Genomic DNA, 24070 nt, shown 5'->3' with positions numbered 1-24070 from the left:
TTGGGTAATGTAGAATACTCACCCTTACATTCATTTTTCAGGTAACCAAGACGATCAGCACCAGGCTCAGTAAAGGGACGGATGGACTGCTATAGGACTTAGATTTTATTTTGAAAACATTGTAATTGAACTAGTCCTTTAGCAGTTACTTGATATTAACTTGTAACCCTTCACTTATTTCGAAATCTTTTATGAAAATTTGGTTATCCGATTTGCAAAATCATTATTTAATTTAAATTAAAATTAAGGTGTTACAACTAACATGGACTGCATTATTTGTTTCAATCATCCTTTCAATTATGTAGTAAACAGAACTATTTCAAATAAAAAACTAGGTCAAACAATTCCAATCATTCTTTCCTTAATTTTATTCACTAATTTCTTATTATTTCGTTCATTAATTTGCTTTTCGTAACAACACTTTGTTGAATTTTCTCTTTTGAACTTACAACTTAGCTATTCATTTATTTCCTTTTGAAACCATAACTCAGATGGTTTTGCTATTCTTCATCCCAAACTTAAAATTTTGCTTGTCCTCAAGCAATTAAAATTTAGATGTCACCCGAAACTTAGTTTTAAACTCATCCTTGATTAGACTCAATATGCCTCTTTTTCTTTGGATGGTTATAATGGTTTTTCACCAAGGTTTGTAATGAGGAAATATCAAGGAAGAGATATTAAGCTCAAATGGGTGAACTAGGACATTCAAGCACAAATGGAAGTTCATTTAGGCTAACTAGACACAATCAAAGAAGGTCTCCATCATATATGTGAGAATTGTAAAATTGCATATTCAACCAAGAAACAAAGTAAATCGTAGAGGGTGCAGCAAAATTACGATCAATCATACATGTAATCTTCAAGGCTTAAATTCTTACAATTAGAATAAAGGTGATGATATCAGTCAATCATGTTCATAATTCATCTTATAAATCCATATATGAACAAAATGGTAAGAACCTCCTTATTTTTAAAAATAAAGTATGACAATCATATGAAGAAGTATACAAACAGAATATTTACTCAAAAATCAGAAACAGAGAAATGGAAGAAGGAATCTGAATTATTCATCACAAAATAGGAAAAGGAAACCTAATACTCAAACAATTATGAAATATATATATTTTTATGGTTTCTTTATTTAGTTAAGTAGGAAATATGTTAGAATTCAACACATGAATCAAGAGGTAAAGAAATGAATAACTCGTCTTTTCATGTAAAGTGTTCAAAGTGAATCTTCCAGCAAAACTCTCTTCTCAAAATTGCTAAGTATAGCCTCTGTGTAACAACTTTTGGCACTAAGAGTGGAAGTTCCAGCAAATTACAGCAAGCTACATTAGGAAATTCTCTTGTTTGTTAATTTTACTATCACCTATAACCAGAAACTCAGATTATGTAGAAAAAAGGCAATCAAAAACCAAAAATTGAAAAGAAATGAAAGAAAAAGAATGTGAGTTATCTCTCACAAAGCACTTTTTTAATGTCACCAGCTTGATGCCTAATGATCTTTAGCTCCAGGAGATAATTTTGATGGTAACAACTCTAGCTCCATCTTTAGAAATTTCTCCTTTTTCTGACCAATTTGCAGCTCTTCATTCAATTGAGAACCTGAAAAAAAATAAAGTGAAGGAACTTCCAGCTGCTTGATATATTCAATAAATTTCTTTCCTTGCTCTTCATTGTCTTGATATGTCAATGCATCTTCAAACAACAGCTTTTTGGTTCTTCTTTCAGGTTGTGTCTTGTTGCTATCCTTTGGTGAAAACTGAGGACTAAAGAATGTGTTGTTGCATTATTAACATTTGTAGCAGACATTTGTTGATTCTAATTATAATATGCCGACTCATGTTAGCTTGATACTGGTCTACAGGAAGAAAGGTAGGTTGAGGTCTTTGAAATTTTCTCCTATAATTGATTTGTTCTTGAAATTCTGGTATAGCCACATCATATGTTCCATTCACATGATTTTCACCATAAGAATCACACTCTAAGTGGTTTGTTTGGGCAACTTCAGCTTGAAAACCATTAATTAAAGCTTCAAAAGCCTCACTTCATAAGCTCCTATTCTTACAACTTAGCTCTCGTTGAAATTCTAATACATGTTTCTTACCATCACAATAAAGTAACTTTATTATTGGTTTTTTTCTCGAATACAAAAAGAAAATAAACAAAGTTCAAATCAAATTAGTAACTAGGCAAAATAAAATCTGAAATTATGCAGAAAAATACAAAATAAAACATGCAGAAAACACAAAAAATTATGCAAAATAAAATTTACAATTATGTAGAAAACTTCAAAACAAAATTACGCAAAAAATATAAAAGAATATAGAAAAATTATGCAAAACAATTATAACACAAACAACAGAAAATAAATGCTCAACTAACTATTTTTTTGCTACTAATGATATTGAAAGTAAATAATCTCCGGCAACAGCGCTAAAAACTTATTACAGCTCTTAGAGTACTGATTACTACTCTGTTAAATGCAAGACATTGGATAGCGCGAGATGTTAAAGCACTTATAAACGTTCTTTAAGTTCAAACGTAATCGCTCTTACAACTCCTTAATGGTGTAGTGATGGCTTCCTCTTAGAAGATGTTACACCCGTTATAATGGCCAAGATAATGTCACAACCAACTGTAATAAATGCACTCACACAAAAGAATTCAACAAAGTTGTCTCATCAGCTCAAATATCTCTGCTCCTTAATCTTTAACCAATTCAATCATTAGTCTATTTCTGAAAAATTTACATCAAGAAAAGCAATAAAGAAACACAATAAATTTATTAGCGTGCATTATTTTAACAAAGATATTTGAAATTGTGCAATGAAAAACATGATAAACAAAACTTGAGCATGTTGACAAAATATCAATTGATAAAGTAACAAAACTTCTATTATGAGAGCAAATGAGACATTAGTCATGGGGAGAGAAGTTGGTGCAGCATCTAGTGATCATGTTTTAGTCGATCTTAAAGATCAGGGCAGGCTTAAGAATGCAAGAATCAAAATAAAAAATTCCCGTCTAAAGGATTTTGTGTGGGGCTAATGATGGTATATACCGGATAGTTAGAATGAGAGAGGCATGGAAGGCATTGATTTTGTTTTGTTCTTTTCTCTAGACTTGTTTTTTTCTTTTTCCTTCGTTTTCTTAAACTCTCTGTATAGGCTATTTTTTAAAGTAGTCATACTTACTTTGTAAGGAACTCATTAAAGCAATAATACTTAAAATGATTTCTTGTTCTCCTTGTACTGATTTACTGTTTCATTGAGTTTACACATTACAACTTCCCTTTACAAAGTAATCTTAAAGTATTATTTTGCAAATGAGAAAACATATTATCTTAAGTTATAAATAACTTCTGTAATACAAATTTTATAATTAATTTTTAATTTTAAAAGATTCTCTTTCATTTAATCTTTTTAATATAATAGAATATTTATTATTAATAATTAAATATTTACTCATAAAAATTAATAAATTATATAATATTTTAATTTTTATTTAAAATTTATATTTTTTAATAATACCAGTGCAAAGTCAAAAAAGTTATTAGCATTAAATATAGGGTGGTTAATATCAATTTGAACACAGACTCTAATATTGTTTAACAATTGAAAATTAATATTATTAAAATAATTTTTGTTTATCTTGAAACAAATGGACATTAACTCAAAAACTAGTTAAAGTATTTTATCAGTGAAGTGATAAATATTTTTTATACTTGATCCTACATTATAATTCATGAATGATAATTGAGAGTTTTAAAGATATTCATTGAGAAAATTTACTATTATTAATTTCATTTTATTCATATTTCAGAAAAAAGAATCAAGAAGTGAAAGCTTTAAAAGATATTGGAAATTGAAACAGACAAAGAACTAGAGATATACATGGGCTAGTATACGTCCGTGTATATGAGCGTGTATCTCACTGGTCGCGTCAATTGAAGTATATCATCAAAACCAGAGATGTACATAGTCAAAGTACATGGCCGTGTACATGGGCGTGTACTTTTCATGAAAGCTATGAAGTACAATTTTTTGAGACCAGAGATGTACACGGCCAAAGTACATGGCCGAGTACATGAGCGTGTACTTTTTATGAAAGCTGTGAAATAAATTTTTTAGAGACTAGAGATATACATGGCCAAAGTACATGGCCATGTACTTTTAACGTGCGTCAGAATTTAAATTTTTGCGTGAAGATGAGCCCTTGGGCCACTCATATAAAAGGAAACTTGGCACAGAAACCTAGGGGATACTGTTTGGAGGAGAAGAAAGACTCAGAGACGGCTGGAGGATGGGATCAAGCACTTTTATTCATCTTTTTTGTAATTTTAGTTTTAAGATGTTTAGGTTCTAATTTTTCTTTGAGTACCTAGACGTAATAAATCCTAATTGACCCAATTTTCTGGAATTCTTCTAATACTATTTCATGTTCTTTCTCTTGGGTTTAATTGAGTAGTATCAATTGTCTTCCATCTTATTTTCTTGTTTGAATTTGAGTAAAATTCCTGCATGAAATTAACATTGCTCAATTAAAAGGACTTGAATGTATTTCTAGAGATAGAAAGACGTAAGTTTTCTGTATTAGGATTAACCCTAATTATGGAATTCATAATAAACTTAATGCAACCTAAGAGTATTAATTAAGGAAGAGATTCTGATTGATCAACCGAGGGTTAGGAATCATTATCCTTGAGAAAGGTATTGATTTAATTCAGAATTTCCTGCAGAGATAAGGGTTTGGAACTAAGTAGTTGAAGAATTTTAGTTATTTGGACACTTATGAGGATTTACAGTCTAGATACTCGCCTATTTCCCTTGAATACCTTTAGTCATAATTTTCTATAATTTATTATCATAAGAAATTTGTTCCTTTTAATTTATTATTCTTGTATCTTTTAGCAATTTTATCAACAAAAATTATTTTTTTATATTCATTAACAATTGCGCAATTAATGAAGTAATTCTTAATAACAGTCCCTATGGATACAACACGTGGTACTCTATTTTTCATAATATTACTCTGACAATGGGTACACTTGTCCAATGATCGGTTTTTACACACCATGAAGCAAATAGGCGCAGTAATTGTTAAGTTTCTCCACGTTTACACTGAAACAAAAACAAACTGTTTTTGATAGAAAAGGGCATCAATAACTTTATCATCACTAATCACGAAGGATTATTGGTAGGATGTGTACAATTTGGTGACTAACAATACTCGTTTCTTGATAACTCTTTTAGGAGATAGGTTTTTCTTTAGTTTTCTTAAAACTTTTAATTTATTGATAGTTAGTTTTAGTTTTCTTAGTTTCTCTTTTTTACATTATTAAATTTAAATTCTTGCATGATTACACTCACATCTAATCTTATATTATAGCTGTGTTTTCTTTTGATTTTGTAGCTTTTTGGGAAAAAAAATTAAGAAAATTAGATATCAATCCTGAAACTTAAATCACACTCTAGAATGGATAACCACACTACAACATGGGTACATGAATCTGATATTTGTGCTGGACCTCTATATTGATCTTGACAGGCCATAATTGGCACACAAACTTAAGAGAACATGATAGAAAGGGGGAGATATGAAATATTGAGTAGAGAAAGCCTAGAGCTTAGAAGTTGGGACCTTCAAGAGCTTGAGAGCAAGACTCTTGAGATTATTCTTTAACTCTGTGTAATTTTCTTCATTCATGGTTTCTTTTTATTTCAATTCTGTCCATTGTAAACTACTTTTTCATGACTTATATCTAAATCCTTTATCAACGGTGGGTGATTCATGGAAGCTATGTATTTGATATTATATTAATATGAATGAATTTATATCTTATTTTTATGTGATAATAAGCATTGTATTTGAGCTTATTTATCTTGAAATGGTTGATCACCAATTTAAGATTCTCTTCACAAGTTTGAGAAAAGAGTATGAATGCAACGTTATGAGTTGAATGACACTTAGAGGTAGACAAATATGATTAGAGTACACTAAGAGATTAAGTGCTTGCTTGACTTTACTTGAGTGACATTAAATAATTTTGAAAAAGACTTTAATAACATGATGACTCTATTACCGCTTAATTGAATTTGAACAAGGCATATTGATATTTATGTTATGTTTTGTTAACACAGTTGAAATAAATCTCCTTAGCATTTAATTCCATTAAATCTTATATTGTTTTTAAGTTGTTTAGCATTTTAACGTTTAACATTTTAACATTTATTCTTTTTGACATCATTTCTTTTTAATTGTTTAACTTATAATTAACTAATTAGAATTGGTATTTGAATTATCTATGTAGTTACAACAACATCTTATTTTACTCTAGAAACCAGTTGATAGGAAAGGGCATCACTACCTTTATGATCAACCCCCCATAAGCTTAATCATGAAGGATAATTTGTGGGATGTGTGCAATTTGGCGACTAACAGCACTTCTCTCTGTTTGACATTCTTTAAGTAAGAGGGAACACCTCACAACCTCAAAGATCTTTAAGTTGGTAAGACGACTCATTCCTTCGGGCAGCGATGCCAATTTTGGGCAGCGTGAGATTTTGATCCGCTGAAGTGATGAGAGGTTGCAAATCCAATCTGGCAAAGCCTTTAGGTTTTCACAATCATATATGCTGATTTTTTGCAGAGAAGAAAGGCAGACGGTGTCGTCCTTAAACTGAGTTTCAAATTCCTCAAGTGTTTCACTTTCACATTCTTCAATTCGAAGAGAAGTCAGATTTTGCATCCAACCCTTTGGTAAATTGATAGGATCAGAAATCGTCAATTGTTTAAGCATGGAAAGAGGAGCAGCGGAGGAAGATGAGTAAGCTGAACATGTTGACGCTGTTGTGTTTAGTGTTCCTATTAATGGCTCCACACCGCACCGTCGCAAATACAAATTCTTAACGTATGGAAAAGAAGGCATGCAAATCAACCGTGAGCAGGAAGAGACATATAGTTGAGAAAGATGAGGAAATGAAAGAGGTAGGGAGAGATTACGTGAATTCTTAGAATCATTGATATCATCTCCCCGCCTCCGCCATCCCATAAGCTTAGGACAATCCTCTAATTCCAGTCTCTCCAAAGAGGGGAAGAAGGTTACTGCAAAACCATCTTCATAACGATATATGTATTCCAATTCATCAAGATTAATTATCTGAAGTGACTTTAGGGAGGGGAGACATTCCAACGGTGGGAGACAGCGACAATTATAAAGGCCATAGAGATAGATGTCAACAACATTTGTGAGCAGAGAAAGCCAATTTGGGAAAAGCACGCCTGGATACCACTTCACCTTCAATCGCTTAAGATTATTGTGGGGCTGAAGGTTTTCTAATAATTGTAAACTGTCACTGTTACAATCTGGAACTTTCCAATCCAGAGTCAAGGATCGAAGGATTTTTTTATCTTTTAAATTTACATCCTGTGATGCCAAAGTCATGTCTCTAACACAATTGAGATGCTTAATGTGTAATTCTCCCCTTAGGTGGTTTAAGTCTTTCAATTCATTTAATGTGCCATATTTTGTTTCTTGGCTATCTTCCACAACAAAGATTGATAAGAATTGCAACGAGCACAATTTTCCCAACCCAACTGGCATCCCACTCAAGGAGAAATAAGAATCAACAATGTTAAGGTACCTTAAATGCTTCAATTTTCCAATTGAATCAAACATTTTGCAAAAAGAAGAAGATGTCATCCTCAATACGCGTAAGTATTTGAAATTTTCAACAGACAATTCCTCCTCGTTGTATGACCACAGAATCAAAGTGCGCAGCCTGCTCGGATCTAATGATTTCAATAAATGAATGGCATTAGATTCCAAAGATACGTGCATGGGACTACCTTCAACTTTTTCTGCCTTGCTATCCAAGTAACAATAATCATTGCCAGCAACTAGCATTGCAAGATCATGCATTAAATCATGCATTTTGAAACTAATGATCTCACCATATTTATCACTTTTTGCATCTTGGAAAAATGAGTTCATCAAAAAAATCTTTACAAATTGGTTACCAATATCTTCCATGTCCATGTGCTGTTTTTCAATTGAACATCTAAGGTAACCCTGTGCCATCCACAACTGAATCAACTCGTTCTTTGAAATTCTTGAATCCTTAGGATGTAAAGAGCAATATGCAAAACATTGTCTCATTTCTGGCGACAATTTTCGGTAGCTGAGTTTTAGAATTGGCATGATACTATCCTGCTCTTCACATAAATTCCACAGGTCACCGCGTAGAACATTCTCCCATTCACTTTTGTCATTTTGTCCTCGTAACAAGCCTCCCAGCGTTTTAACTGCAAATGGAACCCCTTTACATTTTTTGGCTATTTCTTTCCCAGATGATTCTAGATCTTGATTCACTCCTTTGAAATCATCCTCAAATGCAATTTTCTTCAACAAACTCCAAGATTCTTCATTGGTCAAACCTTTCAAAGGATAGGAAGTGCTAGCAGCAGTTGCCTTTGCTACATTTTCACTTCGAGTTGTCACTAAAATCTTACTATCTTGAGCGCCACCCATCAAGTACTTTCTCAATTCAGCCCATCTTTTATGATTCTCATTCCAAATGTCATCCAGGACCAACAAGTATTTTTTACCACTTAAATTTTTACGAAGCCGTTTTTGCATCTTCTCTAATGATTGGTCTTGTCTTTGGCCATCAGTAATTGAGTCTAATATTTTCTTCAGAATAGTTTTCACATCAAAATTATCAGCGACGCACACCCACATTTGCTTTTCGAAAGAATTCTGCACTTCCAAATCATTATACACCAATTGTGCAAGAGCTGTCTTACCTAAACCACCAATGCCAACAATAGCAATCACAGAAACTTTCTGGCTTTCATAAGGTTGTCTCAACAGACTAATGATCTCCTTTTTACTATCATCTCTTCCAATGATGTCTGATTCTAATACATAAGAACATGTTTCCCTCCATTCACTGTTAGTTTGCGTATCCACCACAGATCGTGGGCTTAAATTCAAACCCTTCATTTCTTTTACTACACCATTAAAACTTTCTCTTATTTTTTTAATTTCGTAGGGCATTTCATTGTATAAAGGAATATGATTTGAAGATGAAATGGAAAGAAGTACCTTGTTTACTTCTTTTCCTTCTGCTGCACCGAATTTGTCTCTCTTATATTGGATAGCAAGGTTATCTAAGAAGTCATCTGCATAATGAAGTACTTTTTTGAACCTTCTGATCCAAACTCGCACACCACCGTCATGATCTTGCTTGCCTTCGGCATCAAGGAGCTTATCATTGAGGGATTCAATAGTGTTCTTAAGCTCTTCCAACTCTTCCATCACATCATATTTCTTTCCAAATTCAAGAAAATCCGTTGAAGCCAACCTGCGAATGAGATTTGAAGTAACAGCGACTCAGCCATCATTAAGAAAGACTGTATAAAGGGTGCTTTATTGAGAGGAAAGTTGAGCAATGTGTAAAACTATTGGCAAAAGGTAAAACAGGTAATAATAATAATACAAATCCGATCGATTGAATCTTGATTTGTCCATGGCCTGCTCAGTTACAAATCCTAAGGAATCATAATTTTCTCACGACAGAAAAAGGTTAAAAAAATTAATAATTAATCCATTTAAAAATAAATATTTATTTCTTATAATTTTAGTACAAGAAAATATGCCAATTATCACTCTAAAATCTCCTTGTTTGAGATATTTTATTAAAATATTATTATTAATACAATCCACTGATAAAAAAGAGTATTTTATATAAAAAAAATGATAATAGACATTTTGGAGTGACAATAGACTCACTCAAAAAAAAATATTAATAATTAATTTTAAAAAAATACAAGACATAAAGTCGAATTTGATTTTTCAAAACTGAACTTTTTTAACATAGCATTAATTTATAACATATAATTATTTTTTTATTAATGTTGATGAATTACTTATTTATGTCTCACAAAAAGTATAATAGAAAATAATTTATTGTAAATTCTGGATAATATGAATTGTCTTGCATTCTCGAATAAAAGAGTACTTAAGATTTTTTTTTATATATATTTACTTGTTTAGCTTCTTTTATATTAATATTTTTTATATTTATTTTTTCATTAAGTTTAAATTTTTTTTTAAATTAATAAATTTTAAAGTAAATTTTAAATATTTTATTATGACGCACTATATTAAATTGTTAGATATAAAAATTATATATTCTATTAGTTTATCTGTAGTTTGTGCCGGATTATTTGGATTTAAAATTTAATATAATATAATTATATTTATTAACCATATATTTTAAGTAATGATTTTCAAAATATGAATTTTTAATCAAAATCTTTTTAAAGGAATATCTGATTAAAGTTTTACAATGCAAAAAAGGTTATTCAAACAAATTTATAGTCTCAATGGAACGGACTTTTTTATTTAAATTTAATGAAAGTTTTAAAAAAAAATTATAACGTGTGATTCATCTTTGAAAGGTTTAATTTTTATCTTCTATACATTGATTTTATATTATATTATTAACCTTAATTTGAATAAATATTTTTTCACCATTAATACTAAACATATAAAGATATAAATTAAAAATTATAAAAGATAACATAATTTGATTTTTTGGAAATAAAATAAAATAAGTAACACAAGACACATTTTATGAGTCTCACTTATATATTTTTATACTTAATATAGTTATATATGTTACTAATTTTATGTTTTATAAGGTTTACATATATAATGTATAAATAAGGTAGTTTATTTTTCTCAATTATTTTAATTCTTAAAGTGTCGTGATTAATTTTTATTTTTAATATCTTGATTACGTTAAGAATAATTTTTAGATTTTAGTTCGTGATAACAAGATTGAATAGCATGCGTATAAACTTATAAACAAAAATACGTTAATTGTTACGACATTTTAATTACTTTACTTATATAAATTAAAATTTTAAATGTGATTTCTTCTGAAGAAAAAAAAAAGGAAGATTTAGAGGTAACACTTAATACCTGTAATTGGGACTCAAATTATATCTGACTTGACTTGAAAAAATTCTGTCATTTGATCTATTGCTATAAGTCTCTATATCTGCATTCATTTAATCTATTATTATAAGCGACAAAATTCTTTCACATGATTGGAACTCAAATTTGAGACCACAAATATCTCTTTTCTTATAAATATATATATGTATACATAAATTTTTAAACAAAAATAATTTAAGAGGTGATACGACGTAATCTCAGTTATGAATGACATTAATATTTAATAACTTTATTCATCAATATTAGTTTTTTTTACTTTAATTTTTAAAAGTGAGTTTATATCGGTAAAAATAATATCTTTTAATAAATATAGCATTTATTATTTTTTATTTTTAAAAATACAATATTTTATTATAAAAAATTATTATTTTTAATCCTCTCCTTCAACTTTAAGAGTTCAAATTAATATTTTTATGAATATTTAGGCCTACTTTAAAAAACTAATAACTTGTTAAGACTTCACTGTAAATGATGATATTAATGGTGTTATTACAACGATGACTATCTCAGCTTCTCATTCAAAAATAAAAAATAAAAAAATATCTTTCTGATTGCTAAAATAATGACATGTATTGACTCAATAGCATAACGTTATAGCTGACATACTCATAGTATTACACTTAAGACACTCAACTATTATGACGATAATAATATATAATTAGTATTTATTCAAAAATAAATATTATAATTTGATTCAACACAATTTTTATTTTAATTAATTTATCAAAGCATTAGAGGTACGATTTCTGAAAAGTAAATAAAAAATAATTCTTCTAGGCGATAAATAAAATGATTCTGGAAATACCGCATGGAATTATCTATATCAATAATTTTTTTATACATAATATATTAATAGATAAAAGATAAATTACTATTGAAGTAATTAATTATTAATTCGATTATTTAATTACAGTTTTGATTTTATTACAACAACAATGATTCTAAAAATTTCAATAATATATTTGTGATTAATTGTTATTTGTAAGTATTAAGAGTTTACGTTTCTATTTTTCTAAATACAATTTATAATATGATTTTATATTTTGGGTATAAATTTATATAATTACAATTTCATTTGATTTAATCTAAAATACTATTCATTTTTAATTTATTTCAATATTTTCAAGAGATAAAAAAATTATAAAAAAAACAAACAACTTTATTAAAATAAAAAGAATCATGGTAGAAATACATGACATGAAATTTAAATAAAAATTTATATTGTATTGGTTTTGATGTCATAAAAAATTTCAGATAACAAACAGAACGACGCATAGGAAGAATCATTACATAAAAAATTAAAAAAATTTAGTCATGAACAATATTTGTTTAAAACAATATATATATATATATATATATATATATGTATGTATATATACACATTTTGTGCATGCAAGTGATTAAAGTTATTTTTGTATTAAATTAGGAATTTAATTTTTTTCAACCTATCTTTGGTGTTGCTTGCATTATTTAGTAACAAAAGAAACATAAAATTTAAAAATAATAGTAATAAATAAGCTTTAAATGCTAAGTATTAGAAAAAGAATATTCAAAGAAATAAAAAGATAGAACCTTTACGGAGAAGAAAAAACAATAATAGAAGGGTGAAAGAGATTAAAACTTAAAAAAAACAAAATAAGAACCAATGAAAACCATAAGGAAAGTGGTACTTCTAGAAAAGAAAATAGAAGGTATAAAAAAATGTAAACCTTATTTTTGCAATTAAATAAGAATGATAAATTTTTATGTAATCATAATTTTATTTTGATTAAAAGAAAAAGAATTTTAGTGGAAAAATACGACATGAAATTTAAATTAAAAATTTTAGTTTTGATATTTCAAAAAAAAAAATTGAGACGATAAACTAAAAGCATCAATATATATGAACATGAAAAACAAACTGTAAGCTAAACATATTATGCAAAAAAAAAAAAAAAAAAAACAGATCCAGACTGAAGAACGGGTGCAGAAACGAACCTGTGAATGAGATTAGACGCAACAGCAAATGGAATGTGTTCCGCCATTCTCAGAATGACTGATAAAGACTAAAGATCTGATGAGGAGCAAAATAGATCTGCACTGTGTTATGTTTGAGATTGGCAAATGGATGCAGCAAACACATTTTTGCTCATATATCAGCCCATGACAGGGACACATTTGTAATTAGCTATGTCATTCAAATCATCGTTTCTTAGTCTTGTTGGTTCTATGCTTTGATCTTATCTTCAATCCAATATTACATATATAATAAAGTTGGTTCTAACACGAGTTACCCATTCTGCAGTTAGATATAATAATAATTTAATCAAAGGTTGAGATTAATTACTGTCACTCGTCGGTTCTGCTTGTATCTTTGCCGTGTAGTCGAAGAGTTAATGTGATTCCCAAAGAGAGCAACAAGGTGGTGCATGTGTATGCAGTGAGTGACTCATCTAATATTAGTGATCATTTTAAATAACGTCTATAATTTGTTACTACAACTCAAAGCTAACGATTTTAAGGTTTACAAAATCAATACTTTCACAGTGTTATATCTTTTCTTTCTTTAAGCACACTCAATGAGAATTTTCAAGTTGACTTCTAATATACTAAGTTTCTATGCTTGATTGTTTTTACCAATACATTTTTACAGTATGTTATTAAGTAGACTTCTGACGTGTGATTGTATGTTGTTTAATATGAAAACTATATAAGACGCGTGTGTGTTGTGTACTTTTGAAAAAATTAAGAATGATGATAAATTAAATTTTTGCTTTCTTAATTTTACTCATTTGTTTGTAGTATTTTTTTTCTTGTCTGAAAAGCAATAAACGTTATGTTTTGGGAATGTAATGATTAACCTTTTGTGTTTTACCCTCTTGGGATTTCTCTGATTTATTGAAATTAATTGATGGTCTTGAGTTCATATCTATTATACAAAAGTGTAGGTCTGTTTATTCTTCAATCTTCATCGAGTCTCCTACTAATCCACTCATCAGAACTGTTCACATTAAGTTATTTTTTCAGAGCTTTGCTGTGGGACTTTGCTCTACTTTGATGGTACATTTGCAACACCTTTGAACTAGAAGGTCCTTGTATTAATTGTTGCACGTTATTTGGAATGATTTTTAGTTAATAATTTTACTTATTTGTAATTAAAGTATCAATTTTACCACTGAAATAACAGTTCAAAAACAGAGAAAAAAAAGCCTTTCTAAGTATTTTTATTTTATTTTTTCAGCAATATCAATTATTAAAATCACTTTAAAATTAGCAACAAAATTGCTCCCAAGAGTTTTTAGTTTTACCGAACATAAATTAGATCTTTATGGGGCCCTCGTTATAATAACTAGTGGTAATATTAGAGGGTACACAAGTTTTTTTAATCTGTCATGTTACTTTTAAGTTGTAATAACTTTTAATCCCTATTTCAAGAAATGATAAAATAAGAAATCATATGAGAGATAAAAGTTGGACAAAAATAAAATATGCTAAAGAAAAAATAAAATAGGATAGTACAATAGAACATATAGCATTATTTTATAAATATGTTCAGTTTTCAAGAATAAATTATAATACAAATTTGTATTACAATTTATTTTTAAAAACTGAAAACAATTTTCAAGAGAGAAAACAAACATAACTTCAAATTTTCATGTTTTGGAAAAGGGTACAAATTCAACGAGAGGTTGAATTTGTACATCAATTGAGAAGTGGTTATACATCTATTGAGACTTTGACAGTGTCCTTTTATGGAGATTAAGCAACAAACTCTCAAAATTGAGAGTATCCAACACACAACTACCATAGTAGAATACGAGGAACTTAGTATAAGCAAATTCTCCGAAATTCAAAATGCATAGAAGGCAATATATTGAACAGAGGGTCAGGGTCAGGAATCAAGCTTGCTGCTCCAACATATAAACACACTTGCATTTGTTCTATTCAGCAAGCCCTGAGGTGTAATATCAGAGAAAATATTAGATCATAAAAAGTTACAGAAATAAGGTTGAAAGTATATTTTTATTTGAAATACCAGCACAAACAGTTTCAATTAAACATTATGAAATCACAAATAGTAAAAGATCTGGATGGTGATACTAAATTAGCAACATGCCAAGCAGAACAAAGTATGCCAGCATGTGTAACGTTAAACATTAAAAAAAATGAATAGCTATTCAGTTCTTAAAGAGTTACATGACTAAGTGATGACGGAAATTCAATAATTTTAGGAAGTCTTCAATATTCAGAATTTTTTTTTCTATTTTAACTAATAAAACAATGAATCTTCCCATAATAAAATTAAAATTTACCTTCAATTCAAAATTAAGAATGAAAGTCTAAATAAATTGTAAAAAGTAAACAACTGAAATTGAAATTATACAAAACATCAATTTATATTTTATATTTACGAAGTAGAAGGAACCTAAATTAATGTATATTTGTTTTACATTAATAATCAATTCCTAACAAAATAAATAATCTATCTTTATAATTTGGGTCCTAATTTCTTAGGTATTAGTTATCTTTCTTATTATGTCACAGGACTTACATTGAATATTTAATTTTTTAATTCAATCTTTATTTAAATTTTATATTAAATATTTTTAATTATTTTTTTAATTTTCAAAATATCTTTTTATTTTAATCTAATTTAATATAATAGAATGTTACTATTAAAAATTAAATTATATATTAGTATCAATTTTAACCCAGGCTCCGATATTGTTTAACAATTGAAAACTAGTTTTATTATTTATTAGGATAATGACTATGTAACTTTAAAACAAATTGACACTTACTCAAAACTAATTCAAAGTATTTTATTAGTAAAGCAAAAGTAACACGACTGTTTACACAAACAAAAACAGTTTTTGATAGGAGAGGGCATCAGTACCTTTATTAAAACTCATCACACAGGATAATTTGTGGGATGTGTGCGATTTGGCGACTAACAGCACTTGTCTCTGTTCTGCATTCTTTAATTAAAAGGGAACACCTCTCCACCTCAAAGGTCTTAAGGCTGGTAAGACGACTCATTCCTTCGGGCAGCGATGCCAATTCTGGGCAATCGAAGATCTCGATACGCTGAAGTGATGAGAGGTTGCAAATCCATTCTGGCAAAGCCTTCAGACTCGGACACCAATCCATGGTGATTCGTCGCAGATTGGCAAGGCAGTTGGTGTTGTCTTTAAACTCAGTTTCAATTTCCTCAAGTGTTTCACTTTCCCACAATACAATTCGAAGAGACTCAAGTGAAGTCAGATCTTGCATCCAACCCTTTGGAAAATTCATGGAATCGGAAATGTCCAATTCTTTGAGCATGGAAAGAGGAGCAGCGGAGGAAGATGAGTCAGCTGAACATGGTGACGCTGGTGTGTTTAGTGTTGCTATGAATGGCTCTGCACTGCACCGTCGCATAAACAAATCCTTAACTGTTGGAAAAGTAGGCATGCAAGTCAACTTTGGAACACAATTGAGTCTTACGTGAGAAAGACGAGGAAATGAAAGTAAAGAGAGATGATGTGAATTCTCAGAATCATTTATATCATCTCTCAGCATCCGCCATCCCCTGAGCTTCTCACAAGAACATAACGAGAGGTTCTCCAAAGTGGAGAAGAAGGTTAATGCAGAACCATCTTCACGAAGATATATGTACTCCAATTCATCAAGAGAGACTATCTGAAGTGATTTCAGGGACTGGAAACCTTCCAATGGTGGGAGACAGCGGCAATTATAAAGCTCAAAGAAAGAGATCTGAACAATATTTGTGAGGAGAGAGAGCCAACTTGGGAAAAGCTCGCCTGGGTAATAATTCACCTTCAATCGCTTAAGATTATGGTGGGGCTGAAGGTTTTCTAGTAATTGTAAGCTGTCACTTGTCTGTATATCTCTATGCTCTTCATCATCAGACCAATTCAGAATCAAGTATTGAAGGGAATTTTTTTCTTTTAAATTGACATTCTGTGATTCCAAAGCCACGTCTCTGACACGATCGAGATGATTAATTCTTAATTTGCCTCTTAAGTTTAAGTCCTTCAATTCATTTAGTGTGCAATATTTTGTTTCTTGGGCTCCCACAGCAAAGATTGATAAGAATTGCAACGTGCACAGGTTTCCCAACCCTAATGGCACCCCACTCAGAGAGTAATAACGATCAACAATATCAAGATATCTTAAATGCTTCAATCTTCCAACCGAATCAAACAACTTGCAAAAAGAAGATGATGGCGCCTTCAAGACGCGCAGGTATTTGAAATTTGCAAACAATTCCTGCTCAGTGTCGGACCAGAAAATCAAAGTTCGAAGTTTGCTTTCATCTAATGAATCCAATAAATGAATGGCTTCGGATTCCAAAGATACGTGCATGGGACTCCCTTCAACTTTTTCTGCCTTGCTATCCAAGTAACAATAATCATTGCCAGCAACAAGCATTGCAAGATCATGAATTAAATCATGCATTTTGAAACTATTGATCTCACCATATTTATTATTTTTTGCATCTTGAAAAAACGAGTTCATCAAGAAAATCTTTACAAATTCGTTACCAATATCTTCCTTGTTCTGTTTTCCAGTTGGACATTTAAGATAACCCTGTGCCATCCATAACTCAATCAACTCATCCTTTGGAATTTCTGAATCCTTGGGATATAAAGAGCAATAAGCAAAACATTGTCTCATTTCAGGCAACAATTTTTGGTAGCTGAGTTTTAGAATTGGCATGATACTGTCTTGCTCTTCACATAGTTTCCACAAGTCACCATGTAAAACATTCTCCCATTCACTTTCTTCATTTTGTCCGCGTAACAGGCCTCCCAGCGTTTTAACTGCTAGCGGAACCCCTTTACATTTTTTGGCTATTTCTTTCCCCATTGATTCTAGATTTTGATTCACTCTTTTGGAATTATCCTCAAATGCAATGTTCTTCAGCAAACTCCAGGATTCTTCGTCAGTTAAACCTTTCAAAGGATAGGAAGTGCTAGCAGCAGTTGCCTTTGCTACATTTTCACTTCGAGTTGTCACTAAAATCTTGCTATCTTGAGCGCCACACATCAAGTACTTTTTCAACTCAGCCCATTTGTCATGCCTCTCATTCCAAATGTCATCCAGGACTAACAAATATTTCTTACCCCTTAAATTTGTATGAAGCTCTCTTTGCATCTTCTCTAATGATTGGTCTTGTCTTTGGCAATCAGTAATTGATTCTAATATTTTCTTCAGAATAGTTTTCACATCAAAGTTATCAGAGACACACACCCACATTTGCTTTTCAAAAAATCCCTGCGCTTCCAAGTCATTATACACCAACTGTGCAAGAGTTGTCTTCCCCAAACCCCCAAGGCCAACAACGGCAATCACAGAAACTTTTCGGTTTTCACAGGGTTGTTTCAACAGGCTTATAATCTCCTTTTTACTATCATCTCGTCCAATGATATCTGATTCCAACACAAAAGAACATGTTTCCCTCCATTCACTGTTAGTTTGCTTAACCGCCCCTGATCTTGGGCTTAAATTCAATTTATACATGTCTTTCACTACAGCATCAAAACTTTCACGTGTTCTTTTAATTTCTTCAGCCATTTGAATGGGAAAATCAATTCGATTTGAAGATGAGAAAGGATAAAGTACCTTTGTCACTTCTGTTCGTCGTTCCTCGTCTAATTTGTGTCTCATAAATTCGATAGCAAGGTCATCTAAGAAGTCATCTGCAACATGAAGTACTTCTTTGAACCTTCTAATCCAAACTCGCACACGAGCTTGTTCTTGTTTATCGTCAGCATCAAGGAGCACATCATTGATGGATTCAATTGTGTTCTTGAGCTCTTCCAACTCTTCCGTCACATCGTACTTCCGTCCAAATTCATGAAAGTCTGCGGAAGCCAACCTGTGAATGACATTTGAAGCAACACCAAATAGAACTCATTCAGCCATCATTAAAACCAGGCTTAATTATGTTTTGTTCTTAGAAAAAACATTATTACTTATTTATATATCATGAAAAGTACATAAAAAGTAATTTATTGCATTTAGTAAATAAAAAATAAATAAATACCGTTTTGAAGTTACCTAATCTTAGCTATCAATATTTTTGTCATAGGAAGAAAGACAACTTATCCATTACTCAATTAAAGCTTAAAATTTTGCATATATATGTTAATATTATTGTCTTCTTGTTTTCTTCATCTCTAAATCATTCTTTTTCTTAATTTTTTTTTGTATGTTTTTCTATGTAATAATTTATTTACTTAATAATAAATAAATAAAACAAGTAATATCAAATTTAAATATTATATTAATATAATATTTTTCTATTCAAATATATTTGATATTAAAAAAATATGACTACAAATATTTTTTGTTTAAGCATATACGAAGAAAAATATTGTTTTTCAATATAATGATTATTTTAATTGATAGTAAATAAATAAATAAACTAATTTTAATATTACATTAATATATTATTACATATTTTCTTAAGTCATTTAATATAAATCATTTAATTACACGAGTATTTTATCAAATTATTATTATTTTATTCTTTAATATAATTTAAAATTTTTAAAGAATATTTTATTAAAGTTTTATAATGCAAAAAAGATTATTCAAATAAATTTATATTCTCAATTGAACGACTTTTTTATTTACATGCATAACAAAATTTTACTACTGTGTGGTTCATCTTCTAAAGGTTTCATTTTTTTCGGCTTTTTTACATAAAAAAAATTATTATTCCTTAAATATCTTAAAAAGAAAAAAATTACATAAATGTCCTAAAAGTATATATAACAGAAGTCGATTTAAATCGACTTTCGTTTTAAAAATTTTTACACAGAAGTCAATTTAAATCTACTTCTATTATAGGTATAATTTTTTTACATAGAAGTCGATTTAAATTGATTAGCAAAATGGAAGTTAATTTAAATCGACTTCTATTTTTCTTTTGAAATTTTTTTACACAAGAGTCGATTTAAATTGACTTCTATTTTATTTTTAAATTTTTTATATAAAAATTAATTCAATTAAACTTTCATTTTGGTTTCAAATTTTGTTTACACATGAGTCAATTTAAATTAACTTTCACTTACACATGAATATGTTTTAGAAAGAAGTTGATTATAATTAACTTTGTAATACATAATTAAAGTTGATTAAAAAGAAATCTATTATAAATAAATAAAATTTGCCATTTAAAGATGAGAAAATTTTGAAATTAAGTGTGAAAATTAGAGTGAGATGATAACATTCATTAGCAATCACTTTGTACCTTTATTCTTAATTAGAGTGAGATGATAACATTTATTAGCAATTAGAGTGCTCCACATAATATACATGATATGCTGAAAGGATGTCACTTATTCCTTGTAGCTTCTAGAGCTAATTTGATTGCATGATAGGGATCAGGTTGGAGCTCGACAAGAGCAAGACAGGAAACCATACAGTCGATGGCTAGCAAGAAAAAGGAAAAAGATAGTAAAAGCTCAAGGGATTCATCATGAAGGCAAGTACTCTAGCGAAAACTATCAATTAAAAGGGAAGGCCGGGTAGTGGTAGTTAACCAAAGGAGGGAGCAGCTCATCCGTCAGAAAGATAGTAAAAGCTCAAGGGATTCATCACAAAGGCATGTGCTCTAGCGGAAGCTATCAATTAAAAGGGGAAGACCGGATAGTGGTAGTTAACTAGGTAATGGTAGTTAACCGAGGGAGGAAGCAGCAGCTCATCCATCAGATGGGATCCCTTTATTTCACGTTTTTGGCTTATCTTTTTCTTGTGTTGACACTTTTAAAGGGACTTTGTCTCCACCTCAACCTTCTTCGCTCCCAGCTAGGTATCTCTAAGGACTTAAACTAAGGAATTGTTTACTGAACGTCCCATATAGTTATCATGCAATCAAATTAGCTCTAAAAGTTACAAGGAATGAGTGACATCCTTTTAGCATATCATGCATATTGTATGCAGCACACTGTGTCATTGTATCAAAATTTGTTGTAAGGTTTAAGAATAAAGGTGCAAAGCAATCGCTAATAAATGTTATCATCTCAATCTAATTTTTACACTTAATTTCAAATTTTCTCATCATCAAATGAAAATTTTTTATTTATTTATAATAGACTTCTTTCTAATCAACTTTAATTATGCAATACAAAGTTAATTATAATTGACTTCCTTCTAAAACATATTCATGTCTGAGTGAAAGTTAATTTAAATTGAATCATGTGTAAATAAAATTTGAAACTAGAATGAAGGTTGAATTAAATTAATTTTTATATAAAAATTTAAAAATAAAATGAAGTTAATTTAAATCAACTTATGTGTAAAAAATTTTACAAGCAGAATGAAAGTCAATTTAAATTGACTTTTATATAAAAATAATTAAACCTATAATAGAAATCGATTTAAATTGACTTATGTGTAAAAAATTTTAAAACAAAAACGAAAGTCGATTTAAGTCGACTTCTGTGTAAAAAATTTTAAAAGTAAAATGGAAGTCAATTTAAATTGACTTCTGTATAAAAATTTTCAAAACAAAAGTTGATTTGAATCGACTTCTGTTATATGTACTTTTAGGACATTTATATATTTTTTTTCAGGATATTTAGGAAATAATAATTTTTTTTATTTTATTTATGTAAAAAAACCCATTTTTTTCTTCTACACATTTATTTCATATTATATTATCAACCTTAATTTGAATGAATATATTTTTTTTTACCATTAATACTAAATACTTAACATATAAAGGTATAAATTAAAATTTATAAAATATAACAATTTGATATTTTGAAAAAAGAAATAATGAAGTAAGTTGCACAAGACACATTTTACCGGAGTCATTTATAAATATTTTTTTACCTAATATAGTTATGTTACTAATTTTATGTTACATATATATTGTATAAATAAGGTAGTCTATATTTCTTAATTATTTTAAATCTTAGTATCATGATAAATTTTTATTTTAAATATCTTAATTACGTTAAGCTATTAATTTTTGAAACTTTGGCGTGATGATAAAATTGGATAGCATGCATATAAACTCATAAATAAAAATATGTTAATTGTTACAGATGTAAATTAAAATTTTAAAATATAAATTTCGAAGGAAAAAAAAACAAGACTAAAAGGTAATATTTAATATAAGACTTACTACTATTTAGTTTGCAGAAATCTTAATTTTTTATTCATGTGTAATCCATTTTAATTCATAATCGTAGTTTTATTAATGTCGAATTATCATATTATGAATTATTTTGTTCTTTAATTTTTTCATTTATAGTTATATCTTAATTATAAAAGAATAATATTATTAAACAATATATATATATATATATGGAGAAAATAATAATTTAAGGAGTGATATATCACGTAATATTCGTTAACACAGAATCTTGTCTTAATTATGGATGACTCCGGAGGTCACAGAGCAATTTGATGGAATCTGTGAATGTCTAATTACATTAATTTCTGAAGTATAACGTGATTACATGAATATCAGATTTCTTAACTTTAATTTTTCAAAAATAATAAATTTATGTAAAAAATATTGTTAATTATTTATTTCAACTTTAAGAGTTGAAATTAATCATTTTTTTATATATACTAATGCTTTCTTTATAAAATTAATGATTTATTAAGACCTAGCTGTAAAAGAGGACATGTATTGATTGTTATTATAATAATGATGGTTATCTTAAACTCTCGTTGTCTCGGATTAGAAAATTGTAAACACTGAAAAACAACACCGTCAAACAAACTACTGCGTGCAGGAAAAAAAACTAAAAGCTTATGTTAAAGTAAGAAGAAAAATAGAAAAAAAAACATTTTATAAAAATTACTGAACAACAGTAAATGAGATGTTATTCAATATGAAAATTTAAAAACGAAAAACTAAATGATGTGAAATTCTCAAACAAACAGACGAACTAAGAACAAAGGGAACAAAACCTAAAGGGTAAGCTAAGCATATTATGCAAGAATAAAACAAGAATCAGTAGTTATTGTATAAATAGAAGAAAGGGTGGAAAAAGGAACCTGTGAATGAGATTAGAGGCAACAGCAAATGGAATGTGTTCCGCCATTCTTGAAAAAGGGGGGAAAGTAGATCTGCACTGCGTCTGTGTTCAATTTGAGATTGGCAATGAATGGATGCAGAAAACGCATTATTGCTGTTATATCTGTTCAGGAAAGGGACACATTTGTAATTAGCTATGTAAGTCAAACCACCATTTCTTACCCTTTTTTGGTTCAATGCTTTGAGACTGTTTCTGCATTTAAATATTATAAAGGATAGCCTCCAAAACGAGTTGCCCATAGCCCATAGCAATGAGTGAGACTGTTTCTGCATTTAAATAAAATAATAATTTAATAAAATGTTCAGATTAATTACTGTCACTTGTTTTGCTCGGTTCTGCTTACGTTTGTTGTGTAGTAGTTCTCGAGTTAAACTGTAAAGTGATCAAGGAAGGCTATTCGAAATGAGAGCAACAAGGTGCATGTGTAGTCTCATCTTTTAGTCATCATTTTATAGCCATTTAATGTAGTTAAAATTTGAATAACGTTAATAATTTTTTCCTAAAACTCAAATTTGAATTTATATATTAAACTTAAACAACTTTGTAAATTAATTGATATGATTGGTGATAATAAATTTTTATAATTTATTTTTGTTGATTTTATTTTATTATTTTTTCATTATTTATATCATTCTAGTTATATTTCTAATATTCTAATTTGACTGCGTGGGATGCAAGCAGGTGAAATTGATTAGGGCGTCTTTCTTGAACTATTTTGTTATCTTGTTAATGATGTGCTTCTTATTTTGCTCTTACTTAGTATAATCATATATCCTTTATTTTATTAAAAAATATTATTTCTAAGTTTTATTGGTTGAATACTTTCATCTTATCTTCAAAGTTTATTTATATATACAGATGCAAAATTCTTTTTCCATCACCAGGGATCTTCAGTGGAGGAGGATTTTGAGCTATCTTCTTCAAATGTCGAACAGCTTCAGTTTGTTCATTGCTCCAGGATGGAGGATTTTTCCTTAGTAATTTTGAC

General features: G+C 29.2%; 2 protein-coding genes across 2 annotated transcripts; both read right to left on the bottom strand.

Moving 5' to 3' along the window:
* Nucleotides 1-6397: 6397 nt before the first annotated feature.
* Nucleotides 6398-9844, bottom strand: LOC113850718 (putative disease resistance protein RGA1). The gene is made up of 2 exons (XM_027481274.1): nt 9838-9844; nt 6398-9399 (listed from the first exon to the last, which is right to left on the bottom strand). The coding sequence occupies exons 1-2, from the start codon at nt 9842-9844 to the stop codon at nt 6398-6400; spliced, it is 3009 nt and encodes a 1002-aa protein (XP_027337075.1).
* A 4678-nt stretch (nt 9845-14522) lies between these two features.
* Nucleotides 14523-23153, bottom strand: LOC113850525 (putative disease resistance protein RGA1). Its single transcript, XM_027481089.1, has 3 exons — nt 23042-23153; nt 15909-18896; nt 14523-14966 (listed from the first exon to the last, which is right to left on the bottom strand). Exons 1-2 carry the CDS (start codon nt 23086-23088, stop codon nt 15914-15916), a joined length of 3030 nt encoding a protein of 1009 aa, XP_027336890.1. The 5' UTR covers nt 23089-23153; the 3' UTR covers nt 14523-14966; nt 15909-15913.
* Nucleotides 23154-24070: the final 917 nt, after the last annotated feature.

Source organism: Abrus precatorius, unplaced genomic scaffold (assembly GCF_003935025.1).
Source record: "Abrus precatorius isolate BTA unplaced genomic scaffold, Abrus_2018 Scaffold9, whole genome shotgun sequence".
Lineage (NCBI taxonomy): Eukaryota > Viridiplantae > Streptophyta > Magnoliopsida > Fabales > Fabaceae > Abrus > Abrus precatorius.
Note: the sequence above shows the minus strand (reverse complement) of the source record. Positions and strands in the feature narration are given on the sequence as shown.

Bases quoted from the DNA above. Each gene is read 5' to 3' on its own strand.
- LOC113850525 (XM_027481089.1), bottom strand. From the start codon at position 23,088: ATGGCGGAACACATTCCATTTGCTGTTGCCTCTAATCTCATTCACAG. The intron at 18,897-23,041 runs GTTCCTTTTTCC...TGTCATTCACAG, and splicing joins GCCTCTAATCTCATTCACAG to GTTGGCTTCCGCAGACTTTC.